The sequence below is a fragment of the Camelus dromedarius genome, chromosome 15 (assembly GCF_036321535.1).
Source record: "Camelus dromedarius isolate mCamDro1 chromosome 15, mCamDro1.pat, whole genome shotgun sequence".
Lineage (NCBI taxonomy): Eukaryota > Metazoa > Chordata > Mammalia > Artiodactyla > Camelidae > Camelus > Camelus dromedarius.
The window spans coordinates 41,317,708-41,330,992 of record NC_087450.1 but is presented as its reverse complement, the minus strand read 5'-3'; the positions used below and the strand labels follow the sequence as shown (position 1 = coordinate 41,330,992).

The window sequence follows — 13,285 nt, the reverse complement described above, 5'->3', positions numbered from 1 at the left end:
TACCTGTATAAGTTCATGATTTTAAAATATTTCTCATATTTCTGTTACAGTCATGCTTATTGTGCTATATGTGGCCAATAAGGTGCTTCTTTAGGTTTTATTGGTTTTGTTTTTTGTGAAATACACAACTATGTCTTTGTTAGATTTTAGTGTGATAGATGTTTCAGGCTCTGTATTTCCTGCCTGAGATCTGGAATCAACCGTATATACACAGTGTTTTAAGGGTACAATCTGGGCACTGTTTTGTGTTTGTGTATTTTTAATAACTTTTTTGGCTTCTTTACCTGCCATGTGTGCTTCTTATCTAGACATTGCAAGTGAGTTAGTTATTGTTTTAGTTCATGCTTGTGTTGGGAAGTTGTATTGGTTTTGAATGGTCTACCCATCCCTGTCTTTCCAATATGCCCTGTTATTTTTAATTCTTGGTTTTGCAGAATGTGAAGATTTTTAGTAAAACACAAATTGTGTTTAGGTGGAAATGCCTGTACTTTGGAAAGGACAACAAATTTATAGTGATGACATGTTATTTTATTTGTCACAGGGTGAGCCTTAGACAGTAAAATGTTGTTGATGGTTAGTGCATTAGTTATATTTAATGGGGAACTTTTTATTTGTATATTTCGAGGACACTAGGTAGTGAGTTGATTTTTAAAAAGTAATATCATGTTTTAAAATTCATTATTTTTCTTTTTAATTCTTAGTAAACATTTGCTTTTTCTGGGTAAAAATGTTTCCCCTTTTCCTTTTCCACATAGCGTCGATAACTAGCTTTCTCACGGTGTTAGCGTGGTATCCCAATACTTTGCTCCGGACGTGGTGCCTTGTGCTTCATAGTCTAACACTCATGACAAACATGCAGCTTAATCGTAAGTTCAAACATTTATTCCTTTAAATCTATTTATTCCTTTAATTCTCTGACATATACTTTATTACCCTTGATAGCAGATTCTTAAAGAAGATTTTTCCAAGAAGTGATATAGTTGTGAAGATGATTAAATTCCTTATTTTAATATGTCTTTTCTGAATTTGTTCTTAATGTATCTTACCATTTGTGCTTCTTTACTTTTATAATATAGATACTTTCATATCTCTACAAATACAAGTTCAAATTACCTTCTAAAAATGTACTAGTTGTTAAAGTAAAATTGATTAGTTTTAGAGTACAAAGTCAAGTGTTTAATGTTAGTCTGTGTCTTGTGTTGGCTGTTTATTCTTTTAAAAGTACCGTTGCACTTAAAAATGGTTTGTTCATTATAATATTCATGAACATATAAGACTAGATTCCTCAGTTTGTATTTTTCACCTCTAAGACATATATTCACTAAACATAATTGCTACTTCTCAGATTGTAAAGTCCCATTATGTTTCCTGCTTTCCTTATCCCACACCCTTATTTCCCATTAAAGTTAAGATGGTAAAATAATTTCTGAACCTTCTTAGGAAGTTTTAGTGCCTTCTGTGGCTTTCAGTATCTCACAGTCACAAAGATAGTCTCCTACATTATCTTCTGTAATGCTTACTGGTTTTGCTTTTCAGGTCTAGATTTTATTTGACATTCTTGAGGTTGTTGGAAGGTAGGGATCAAAGTTCATATTAGAGAGCAAGGACTAGCCGCTTGTGAATTGAAATCTTTATTGTATCTGTAGGTTATGACAGCAGTGGGTGGATTTCATTCCCATCTTTTTGGGTTGAATTTCATTGACTAGAAAGCATCGTCACGATGACGAAGATATTAAATTGAATCACTGCTTAGCATCAAAATGGAATTGCATTTTTTTCATTTGAAATATATTTTCCAAATATGGGACCTAAAACATCACCATGTGACACTGAAGATAGATTTGACTCAAAGATATTTTGTTCAGTTCAGGAAACGGATGTGTTATCTGTATATCAATTAACAGTATACAGCATTTATATAGCTGACATGCAAAAATGAATATGTTTTGCCTCAGTTTATCTTCTGAAGCTTGTTAAAATTTACCTGAGAAGTCAATCTCTATTTCTGGAATGGAGAAATAATTACTAAGAATAGGCTTACCAAAAGGACCATGAGCATTTAGTTATTTCTTTTCTATTGACCGTATGCTGAATAAGATGTGCATTAAATTGGGTATTTTTTACAGTCTGATTAGGAGAGGGGCATGAGATCTGTGGTAGATGAAAATAGAGAATGAGTCCCACTCAGTACAGTAGAGATTCAGACCCTTTTAATCAGCTGTAACTTCCAGGAATATGTGAGTTTTACTTGAAACTAAAAGATGTTTTAAATACTGCATTTCCATTGATTCAGGGCCTATTTGTTGAGAACTTTTTTTTTTTTTTTTTTTTTTTTTAATATTTTATAGCTGGCTCCAGCAGTGCCATTGGAAATCAGGAGAGTACTGCTCATCTGCTGGTTTCGGATCCAAACTTGATTCATGTTTTAGTGAAGTTTCTTTCTGGCACCAGTCCACATGGAACAAATCAACACAGTCCACAGGTAATAAGACTTTCTGAAAATCCATAATAGGCCCAGATTATAGAATCAGCATACTTGAAAGAAAAACTTTTAAGTGTACCTAAATACATAAAATTTTATGTATCAGTGTAATAAAATGTTTTGAATTATTTGTAATATTAATAACAATACTGAAATTGAATTATAGCAGGTAGTAAGTTTTTGCTTGCGTTTTTATTGGATTATTGTGTAGGGATATATTTTTGGCATTAATTTTGTATAATTTAATAAACATTTTAAATAAATACTTACCTGAATGTCAGAGAAGCATTTCAAAAATTGGGTAATTAAAAATAATTTTTAAAATAATATATTATGTTTAATGATCTCTTGTCAAGATTGACAAGTCACCTAACTTAATCGTTTATGATATTAAATGTTCTATTTAACAAAAAACAGAAAGTTGACATGGATGGATCTAAAGGATATTATACTAAGTGAAACAAGATGGAGAAAGACAAATACCATATGAGTTCACTTTTATGTGGAATCTAAAAAACATGACAAATGAACAAACATAAAACTGAAACAGAATCACAGATACAGTAATGGGGGTAGGAGTTGTAGAGGGGATGAGAGAAATTGGTGAGGTAGAGTAAGAGGTACAAATTTCTGAGCACAAAATAAATGAGTCACCAGTGTGAAATGTACACTGTGGAGCATATAGTCAATAATAATGCACTTTCTTTGTTGACAGATGATAACTAAACTTACTGTGGTAAGCATTTTGAAATGTATAGAACTATCAAATCACTGTGTTGTACATCAGGAACTAGCACAGTGTTGTAGGTGAATTATACTTCAGAAACAAACAGATTCACAAAAAAAGAGATCACATTTGTGGTTACCAGAGGCAGGCAGGGGGTCAGTGAATTGAACAAAGGTAGCTAGAAGGAAAAACTTGCAGTAATAAGACAAGTAAGTACTAGGGATGTAGTGTACACCATGGTAAATATAATGAACATTCCTTTATGTTATGGATGAAAGTTGTTAAGAGAATAAATCTTGAGTGGTCTCATTAGAAGAAAAAAATTTTTTTCTCTTATTTTATATCTACATGAGATGATAGATGTTCACTAAAATTACTGTGGTAATCATTTCATGATGTATAAGAGTCAGATCATTATGGTGTACCCTTTAAACTTACTCAACCCTGATGTCAATTATATCTCGAAACTGAAAGGAAAAAAAGAAATACTGCTTTTGTTAGTTAAGAAAAAAAAAGGATGTATCAGAGCTTATAAGCATTTTTAGTCTAACTACAGATTTCTTTTATATTAATTCAAGTTTTTGTTATACTGTTTTAGACGAGATCGGGCACATTCAGGGTGGTATGGCTGTAGACTATATCATACTGTTTTAAAAGTATTTTTCCTTCAATATATTTCTTTTCACATAAAATATTTAGTGTTCATAGCAGCTATTTAATGGATGTTATTCAAGATTATCTTTCAAAGTTATCATCTTTTTTTTCTTAGCTATATGCTTATATTTATGCTAAGTCTAGGTACTGTTATAGTAGTTAGGGGATATAAGTAGTTAGCCTGTCTGAGTCTCTCTGCCTTTCTTGGAGCTTAAATTCTGTTGGATACATTTAGTCAGTACTCTTATACTGAATAGACTAATTTTTGTAGAGCATAGTAAAATAAAAGAGACAAGGTAAAGAATGAGAAAGAAGAAACTACTTGTAGTTAGATTGGGCCAGAGTTTTGATGGGGACAGAGGCGTGTTATCAAGTGATTATTATACATAAAGATTGTGTGAATTTTGAATGTGAGGATTCCTGAAATCACTGATTCTAACTTCATTATTTTACATATGAGAAAATATGCATTATTTGCATTGCCTGCAATTATACAGCTAGTTAGCAGAGCGTGGGTGTCAGGGGGCATGCCACTGTATAAAATATTTTTTCCTCTCTTTTTTTCTTTAAAGGCTGAGTAAAAGTTATTGAGGATCAAGCTTTCCTCAGATATTTTGGTTTTATATAGGAAGTTTGGTTATTAATATGATTTGTATGCTGATTATTAGAAATTAAATTTATCTAACTCTAAAATGGTTTTTAGAATTATATTGCATTTTATTTTTTCAAAGCTCCTTTAAGGTTTTATGATTATACTAAATTAGGATCAAATAAAATAATATGTAGGAGAACATTTCAAAACATACTTTAGGATACTTAGTGTGGTTCTCACTATCATTTTTTTCACTGATGAGACAGAAATTTGGGAAAGCAGTTTTTTATGAATTGGTACAGGTTTTAAGCTTTAGGGTTTTTTGTTTATACGGTGTTCTGTTTTTTGTTTTTCATTTACTTTATTTTTTGCTCTGCTGGTCATTAGAAGCATGACTTTTTGTGGATCATTTAACCCCTCTGAGTCTGAGTTCTTGTGTTTTGAAATGGGGTAATTAATAAAATTGTTTTCGAAAATCAATACATAAGTTCTTTGTACTTTTGAAAGCATTATGAAGATATTTCTCGTGTAATTCAGGTGAATCTTTTTCTGTATTAAGTTAAATGAACCTAATATAAGTTGTTCTAGACCATAATGAAAAAAATACTGATAATAAATCTATAATTTTCAATTTAAAATAATATATCAAGACTTAAAAATAAATTGGTTTTCCTGCTATCACTATTAATATTTTTGTTCTTCAAATGAGAAGTTACAACGGTATAGCTCTTGACTTAACACTTGATACTTTTTAAATGAATAATTGTGAGTGGGATCAGTAAGCAGTTTTCAACAGAACTTCATTTTTTTTCAGGTTGGGCCAACAGCTACGCAAGCTATGCAAGAATTTCTTACCCGATTACAAGTGCATCTTTCTTCAACATGTCCTCAGATATTCAGTGAATTTTTGCTCAAGCTAATTCATATACTTTCAACAGAAAGGTAAATTTCAGCCTGTACATATATTCCTGATGTAGAAGCAATCGGTAATCTTCCAAATAAATGTACCCTTATCACTTGCTGGAGGTTTATCTGGGGACAGATAAGCAGGAGGATAGTAGGGATTAAGAAGATAAGGTTTATTGATGTGTTTCTTGGTTGTTTTCATTTCATTTTGCTGTCCCATATCCTAAACTCTATTGTGAAAGGAATAATGGGTTCATAGATTAGTAATTATAAACCTTCTAGATGAAATTTACTTGAAGCTGTTTAAATTGTTCTAGAATACAGGTAGAGAATTAAAGTTACCAGTGATTTTATTTGAAACTTACATTTGATCTAACTCTAACCGGAAAAGTTAGCTTAAAAAAGAAAATTAAATACTAATCTCATATAGAAATCTTAAATAAATTACTACCAAAATCAGGCACTAGGTTAAAAAGATTAAAATGTGACCGTGATGCATTGATGCTTGAAATGCATAGTTCAGTATGATATGATATATGTCATATTAATGAATCATTTCATCATACTGTAAGACATTTTATAAAATCCAACATTACTTTCTGAGAAAATTTTTTAATGAAATATAAATAGTGTCATATTATTTAAAGTTATACAAAAAAACTATGATGAACAAAGCAAACTCCAGCATGTTTGATTATTTTAAAAATTTCCATTAATATCAAAAACAAGTTAAAGGTGTTATTTGCTATCTTTATTATTTAATTTCATTCTGGAAGTGCCAATGAATTTAAAAAAGTTTTTAATGATATTAGAAAATGGTTAAAATCATTTGTAGATTACATGACTTTAAAAATTAGTTTTTAAATATTAGAATTCAGAAAAAGGTATAGTTTATAAAAGTTAGCATAAAAATTAATAATTTTTAATAAGTTATTTTTTATAGATCTGTAGCAGAATACCTTAAACCTAATATAAAAATTAATGTACAGAACTTATATGGAAATATGTTTTCATAGTTGCAAAAATTTTTATCTCATGGTACTATCTGCTTTTTGTTTTCTTCCTCCATTGTAACTATTTTGAAACATTCATGTGGTTGTAGTTCAGCCTGTTTGTAGTGTGTACACAGTGAGTGAAGCATAGGCGCCGGAAGAAGTTAGTCACAAAATCAAAGACTTGCTGTATGGTATGCATGTGTGTATTTGGAAAAGTGACCCTGAGGATTTTGTATGATATAAATAAAACCAACTGACAAGAAAAAAATCAGTCACCATGTATTTCATTTTTGTTTTAACTAGGCTTTTTTAAAAAACTGTTCGAGAGACCTCTAAATATACTTACTGAAGACTTTAGATCTGTTTCTGTAGAGTCTAGCAGTAAAAGATTTTCATATGAAAATTCAATGTATTTACTCTAATATTAATTTCCTACAGAAATGTTAGTCTTATTTTTAGCTTATTACATGCTGTTTTAAAAAATCTTTTATATCTTTTTTTAAATCTTTTTTTTAAGTGAAGATATTTGTAGATTTACATTTCTCAAAAACTAATTAGAAGGGGTTTTTTTTTAACCAACTACTTTTTCATCCTCTTCAACCCTACACACACCTCATACATATTCTTTAATTGCCTCCATAATGCTGGCCCAAAAATATTTCTTAGTTTTTGTTTCCTTTGTTTTGTATGTTTTTAAGAAAGTGTCTGGTATCCCAATAAATTAGCTCTTCAGTTAAATTGAAAATATGAATTGAAAAGAAATGCCCAATCTTCATATGAAGAGGGCACTCATTTTTATCAGATAAGTGTTTAGTAGATACTTTCTCTTTGCCTGTAGATTATATTTTCATTTTCTTAACAATATCTTTCAAAAAGCAGCTTTTAATTTTGAAGAAATATTGTCAGCTTTATATTATTATTATTTTTGTATCGTAAAAATAGCGTTGCTTAACCCAGGTCTTAGAGATGATCTCCTATGTTTTCTTATAAATTTTATAGTTTCAGATTTTACGTTTAAGTTTATGTTAGGTTAAATTTTGCATTTGTGTCAGAGTTCTTTTTTTTTTTTTTTGGCCTATGGATGATGTTCAATTGTTCCTGTACTGTTTGTTGAAAAAAACATCCTTTTTTTTTTTTTTTTAACATTTTTTATTGATTTATAATCATTTTACAATGTTGTGTCAAATTCCAGTGTTCAGCACAATTTTTCAGTTATTCATGGACATATACACACTCATTGTCACATTTTTTTCTCTGTGAGTTATCATAACATTTTGTGTATATTTCCCTGTGCTATACAGTGTAGTCTATTCTACAATTTTGAAATCCCAGTCTATCCCTTCCCACCCTCCACCCCCCTGGTAATCACAAGTCTGTATTCTCTGTCTGTGAGTCTATTTCTGTCCTTTATTTACGCTTTGTTTTTGTTCGTTTGTTTGTTTTTGTTTTTGTTTTTTAGATTCCACATATGAGCGATCTCATATGGTATTTTTCTTTCTCTTTCTGGCTTACTTCACTTACAATGACATTCTCCAGGAGCATCCATGTTGCTGCAAATGGCATTATGTTGTCAGTTTTTATGGCTGAGTAGTATTCCATTGTATAAATATACCACATCTTCTTTATCCAGTCACCTGTTGATGGACATTTAGGCTGTTTCCATGAAAACATCCTTTTTAAATTGAATTCTCTTTGTGCCTCTTTCAAAAATCAGTTGACCATCTTTATTTTGCTAGATTTCTGAACTCTATAGAATTGATGTTTTTGTCTGTTCTTTTCCAATATTACACTGCTTTGGTATTTTTTATTGTTTCTTGAAGTCTGATAGTATAGATTTTCCATCTTTGTTCTTTTTTCAGAATTGTTTTGGCTATTCTACTTTCTTTGCTTTTCTGTGTAAGTTTTAGGATCAGCTTATTGATACCCCCACCTCCACCCTTACAAAAACAAAACAAAACATAACAAAACAATACTTTCATTGGATTTTAATTGAATATGTCAATATGTAGATGAATTGGAGAAGAGTTATAAATGTATTTATAGAAACAGTTATACATGGAGACATAGATAAAAATAGTTATATAGAGAGATATATATATGTGACTTTTCTTTGTACACAGTCATGTGGTCATTGAATAATGTGTACATCTTTTTTGCTTTTTCTGAACCTGTTGAAATGTTCATGTGTCTACAGATATGACAAATTACATTGATTTAGAAAAAAAAATGTGTTGATCGTTATGGTATGATCCTATTTATATCTTGCTGGATTTAATTAATTAATACTTTGTTGAACATTTTTGAATGTATGTTAAATAGAAATATTTGCATCTTTAAAAGTAATGTCTTTGGTTTTTATGTCAAGGTAATACTGGACTCCTAAAATGAGTGTTCCGTTTGGAAGAGGATGTGTAAAACTGAGTTATTTCTTACTTAAATATTTGATAGTAATTCTGCCATTGAGGCATCCTGTGTCTGGAGTTTTAAAATTTTTTCTATTTATTTTATAGGTAAAGGATTATTAAGATTTTCTTTCTTCTTGCATGAGCTTTGGCGTTTTGTGTCTTGAAGGAATTTATTCATTTCATCTACATTGTTGAATTTATTTGTATTATTTTCCTTTTAATTTTTATAGGATGTAGTTCATTCATTCTATCATTTTTGATATTGGTAATTTTAATCTTTATTTTTGTTCATCTTGCTGAAAGTTTATAATATTGATATTTTAAAAGAACCAATTTAAAGCTTTGTTGATATTCTCTATTTTTTCATTTCTAGTTTTATTGATTTTTTCTCTAATAATTATTACTTCCTCCTTTCCAGTTTTTTTGAGTTTTATTTGCTCTTTTCTAGTTTAGATTGATTTGAGACCTCTCAGCTTTTCTTATATAAGTATTTGACGATATCTTTTTCCTAACTAATCTATTTAGACTATTTTACATTTAATTGTAATTATTGATATAGTAGACTAAAATTATCAGTTTGCCAGTTTTCTATTTATTTAATCTGTTCTTCCCTTCAAAAATTTTTTTTCTTGCCTACTTTTGGATTAAGTAATTTTTTATAAATTTTTTTATTGAAATATAGTTGGTTTACAATTTTGTGTTAATTTCTGGTGTATGTTGTAGTAATTCAGTTTTATATATATACATACATACTCCTTTTCATATTCTTTTTTATTATAGGCTATTTCAAGTTATTAAATATAGCTCCCTATGCTATTGTGATTTCATTTTGTTTCTAGTGTTGTCTTATTATCTATAACAAAAAAATTTGGATTAGCTTTGCAGTACACATCTTTATTTCATAACATTCTGCCTTCAAATATTTTTATACCTTAAATCACATATGTCAGAAGTTTACAACAGTATGTTTACAGTTTGTTTCTCCCATCTTTGTGATTTAATTATCTAGTTTACTTTTACATATGCTGTAAACTAATACATTCCTACAATTTTTTCTTTAGATAACCACGTATCTTTTTGACACTGAAGTAACTAGTATTTAGGCCTGGAAGTGGACAAGCCTCTTGTAATGGATTATTAGCATGAGGATTTGAGTCACTCTTTCCAGGATTTGACCTTGGTTTGGTTTTCTTGTTGCTATGGTTACCTTTAGTGTTATATCAGCTTCAAAATGATCTAGTTAACTTGTGCTTCAGTGTGGGTTGGGGTACATGGGATTGTTTCCAGTGTTCTTGCAACATTCTTAGCTTTTGTTCTTCCTTATATGTTTGTACCACAGAGAGACTTTCTCTCCATGGCTCCATCTCTCGCAGTCAGTTGCTTTTGCTTGTTTCTTAATGTCCCATAGACTCCTAGTGATGGCAGATGTTCTCTGATATTCTGGTCCTGGCTCAGTCTTGGGCAGGCCCTCTGTGACTGGGCCTTATGGGAGGAGCTTTCTCAATAATTTTTCTCATTCCTTTTGTCAGCCAGACTCTGGCTTGTGTCTTTGGTCATTTCTCAGCAAGAGAGTGTTTCCTTCTCTCCAGTGGGAGGAAACTACTATTGCTATTTGAGATTTTTTTTCAGTAACACCAAATACCTGGTGTCTTTTTTAACACCATTTCTCTGATTTTCTGACATCAACCCTGTGTTACAATTCAGCCCTATTCCACCACTATCCAAAGTTAGCTTCACATTTATAGTTTTAACTACTCAGTCCCTCAAGATTGTCTTTACCTCAGAGGGCACTTGCAACTCCGAGGTCCCCAGGTTACCCACATTTCTGTATGATTTGACTACAAATTCACATGTTCTCACAATCCCCTCTTCAGGTTCAGTAATTTTCTTGGACTCATAGAACTCAGGAAAATCACATTACTTACATTTACCAGTTTATTATGAAGTATAAAGCTCCGGAACAGCCAAATGAAATAGATGCAAAGGGCAAGATGTGTGTGGGGGATGATGAGGGACGGTGTCTGTGTGAACTCCAAGGGTTCAGTGTTATTACCCTCTTAACAGTTTGTTAAATATTTTAGCTGAATTCCTCTTACCCATTTGGATATTGCCAACATCTTGTCTTCCCAAATTCTGCCACAGGACAGCTAATGCTCGTATTCTATCTCCTTGGAGGTGCCTGTCTTTTTATGGATTTAAGGCTTTTTTGGAACTCTGTGACCTCAGCTCTCTGATGGATTCAAGAAAAGTTATGACTTTATAGTTAATTTGGCTTTTTAAAAATTGTTAAGTTGGGGTTGATCTTTGCAACTTTCTGTATCTTAGGCATAAACAGAACTTGAGAGCATTCAGTTTTGATGCATAAGAATTATTTGATTGAATCGACTTTAAAAAATCAAAATCAGTAGGAAATGTTTAAACTAACAACATTTGAGGTTTTAACAAACCAGGGCTCTTTCATTATGAGGACTAGTCTCTAGTTTAGAAATCACCTCTTTGATTTACTTATCCTTTAGTTTTCTATTTGGAAAGGAAGTTATTTTTGATTTTGTATAAGTGGAGGCAGGAACAAGAAGGACTCAGGAAGAGGTAGAAACTGCTACAAAATGAAATAGTAAATACGAAGAGTTTAATTATTGTTTAGCTTCCTTGTGATGTGGCGGTTACTTCTTTCAAAACAACTTAAGATGGTCTAATTTTAAATTGTCTCCTTTTTTCTCCAGGGGTGCCTTCCAGACAGGCCAAGGACCTCTTGATGCCCAAGTAAAGCTCTTAGAATTCACCCTGGAGCAGAATTTTGAAGTCGTTTCAGTTAGTACTATTTCTGCTGTGATAGAGTCTGTCACCTTTTTAGTGCACCACTATATCACTTGCTCAGACAAAGTAATGTCTCGAAGTGGATCAGATAGCTCAGTGGGTGCTCGAGCATGCTTTGGGGGACTCTTTGCCAACCTCATTCGTCCAGGTGATGCAAAAGCAGTTTGTGGTGAAATGACAAGAGATCAACTCATGTTTGATTTGTTAAAACTGGTTAACATTTTAGTACAGCTGCCTCTTTCGGGCAATAGGGAATACAGTGCAAGAGTGTCTGTGACCACCAATACGACAGACAGTGTTTCAGATGAAGAAAAAGTTTCAGGAGGAAAAGATGGTAATGGAAGCAGTAGTAGTATTCAAGGATCACCTGCATATGTTGCTGACTTAGTGTTAGCCAACCAACAGATAATGAGCCAGATTTTGTCTGCTCTGGGCCTGTGTAATAGCAGTGCCATGGCGATGATAATTGGTACGTATTGAAAATATTAATCTTATACTTGTTTCTGGTACTGTATCTTTTTTCTTTAGCAATGTATAAATTAATTTTCTTTTTACTTTATAGTGCACATTACTTTATTGTTAACTTAACGTGACTGATTTTTCTTAGTGAAAACTTCTGTAGAGTGGCTTCAATCAGTAAATTGAAATATTGAAAATATTTAAGTGTGAATTTTTTGAAAATTGGAAAATACTAACAAAATAATGTATTGAGGTAAATTAACGGGGAAAAAAATCAGTCTTGTAAGTTAGGTACCATAATTTGTAACCTTGTATCTAACATTTTCAAGATGAAGAATTTCACATCAAATTTTGTATTAGGCAACCAGTAAGATTTATTTATTGAGTTTCTTAAAAAGTGAAGTATAAAATTTTGTTCACAATGTAACTAGTTTCTATGACATACATCAATGTAAAATTTATATATTGTTGCTTTACTTTTCTACCTATTTGAAAGCTAATGTGTTAGTTTTTTAAACTAATTGAACTTCTGTAAATTGTGACAAAATCCATTATTGATATATTTTTGCGTATTGTTATTTCTTCCTTTGTGTAAGGGAAGCAGCCATATCTTCTTTTTGATTAAAAGTTTTGAAGTGTAATTTTGTAACAGTATCCCTTATTTTTCTCTCCTTTTCTTCTTGATATGTATAATGATGTTCCTTAGTCATATAATAGAGCAACTTTTTGTTGCTACCAACAATAGAGGTGTATCATATAAAAAATAAGAAAAATGTGTTCTACTGCATGTTAGAGATATTTTAATTTCTAGATATATGTATATGTATACACAGACACACACACAACTATTACGTACCCATTTTTCAGTGGTTTTGGGGAAAAAATGGCTTTTAAGCCTCTGTTTTAATTATTACTGGTATTTAAGAATATGCTTTTAAAAAAATGTGTAATCTTTTTATTTAAACTAGGAGCAAGTGGATTACATCTCACCAAACACGAAAACTTTCATGGTGGTTTAGATGCAATATCGGTCGGGGATGGATTATTTACAATATTAACAACCCTTAGTAAAAAAGCTTCTACAGTTCATATGATGCTGCAGCCAATTTTAACCTACATGGCCTGTGGATATATGGGCAGACAGGTGAGTTCAGCCTAGCAACATTTGCAGTAACTTATGTAGTTTCTAGCAATGGTTGCAAGGAATTATTTGTAAGGCAGAGTACTCATATTATATATTAGAAAATG

The 13,285-nt window shown here is 31.2% G+C and overlaps 1 protein-coding gene across 10 annotated transcripts in view; it reads left to right on the top strand.

Moving 5' to 3' along the window:
• The window catches only part of BIRC6 (baculoviral IAP repeat containing 6), a 197,841-nt gene that overhangs the window by 98,906 nt on the left and 85,650 nt on the right, over positions 1 to 13,285 (top strand). For all 10 annotated transcript variants that reach the window (XR_010384233.1, XM_064494613.1, XM_064494617.1 and 7 more), the window contains 5 exons: positions 756 to 866; positions 2,349 to 2,482; positions 5,270 to 5,397; positions 11,485 to 12,047; positions 13,006 to 13,181. Coding sequence is in view for 9 of the 10 variants with exons in the window: in XM_064494613.1 (XP_064350683.1) it covers positions 756 to 866; positions 2,349 to 2,482; positions 5,270 to 5,397; positions 11,485 to 12,047; positions 13,006 to 13,181 (1,112 nt within the window). In the remaining variant the exon portion in view is untranslated. The remainder of the gene's footprint in view (positions 1 to 755; positions 867 to 2,348; positions 2,483 to 5,269; positions 5,398 to 11,484; positions 12,048 to 13,005; positions 13,182 to 13,285) is intronic.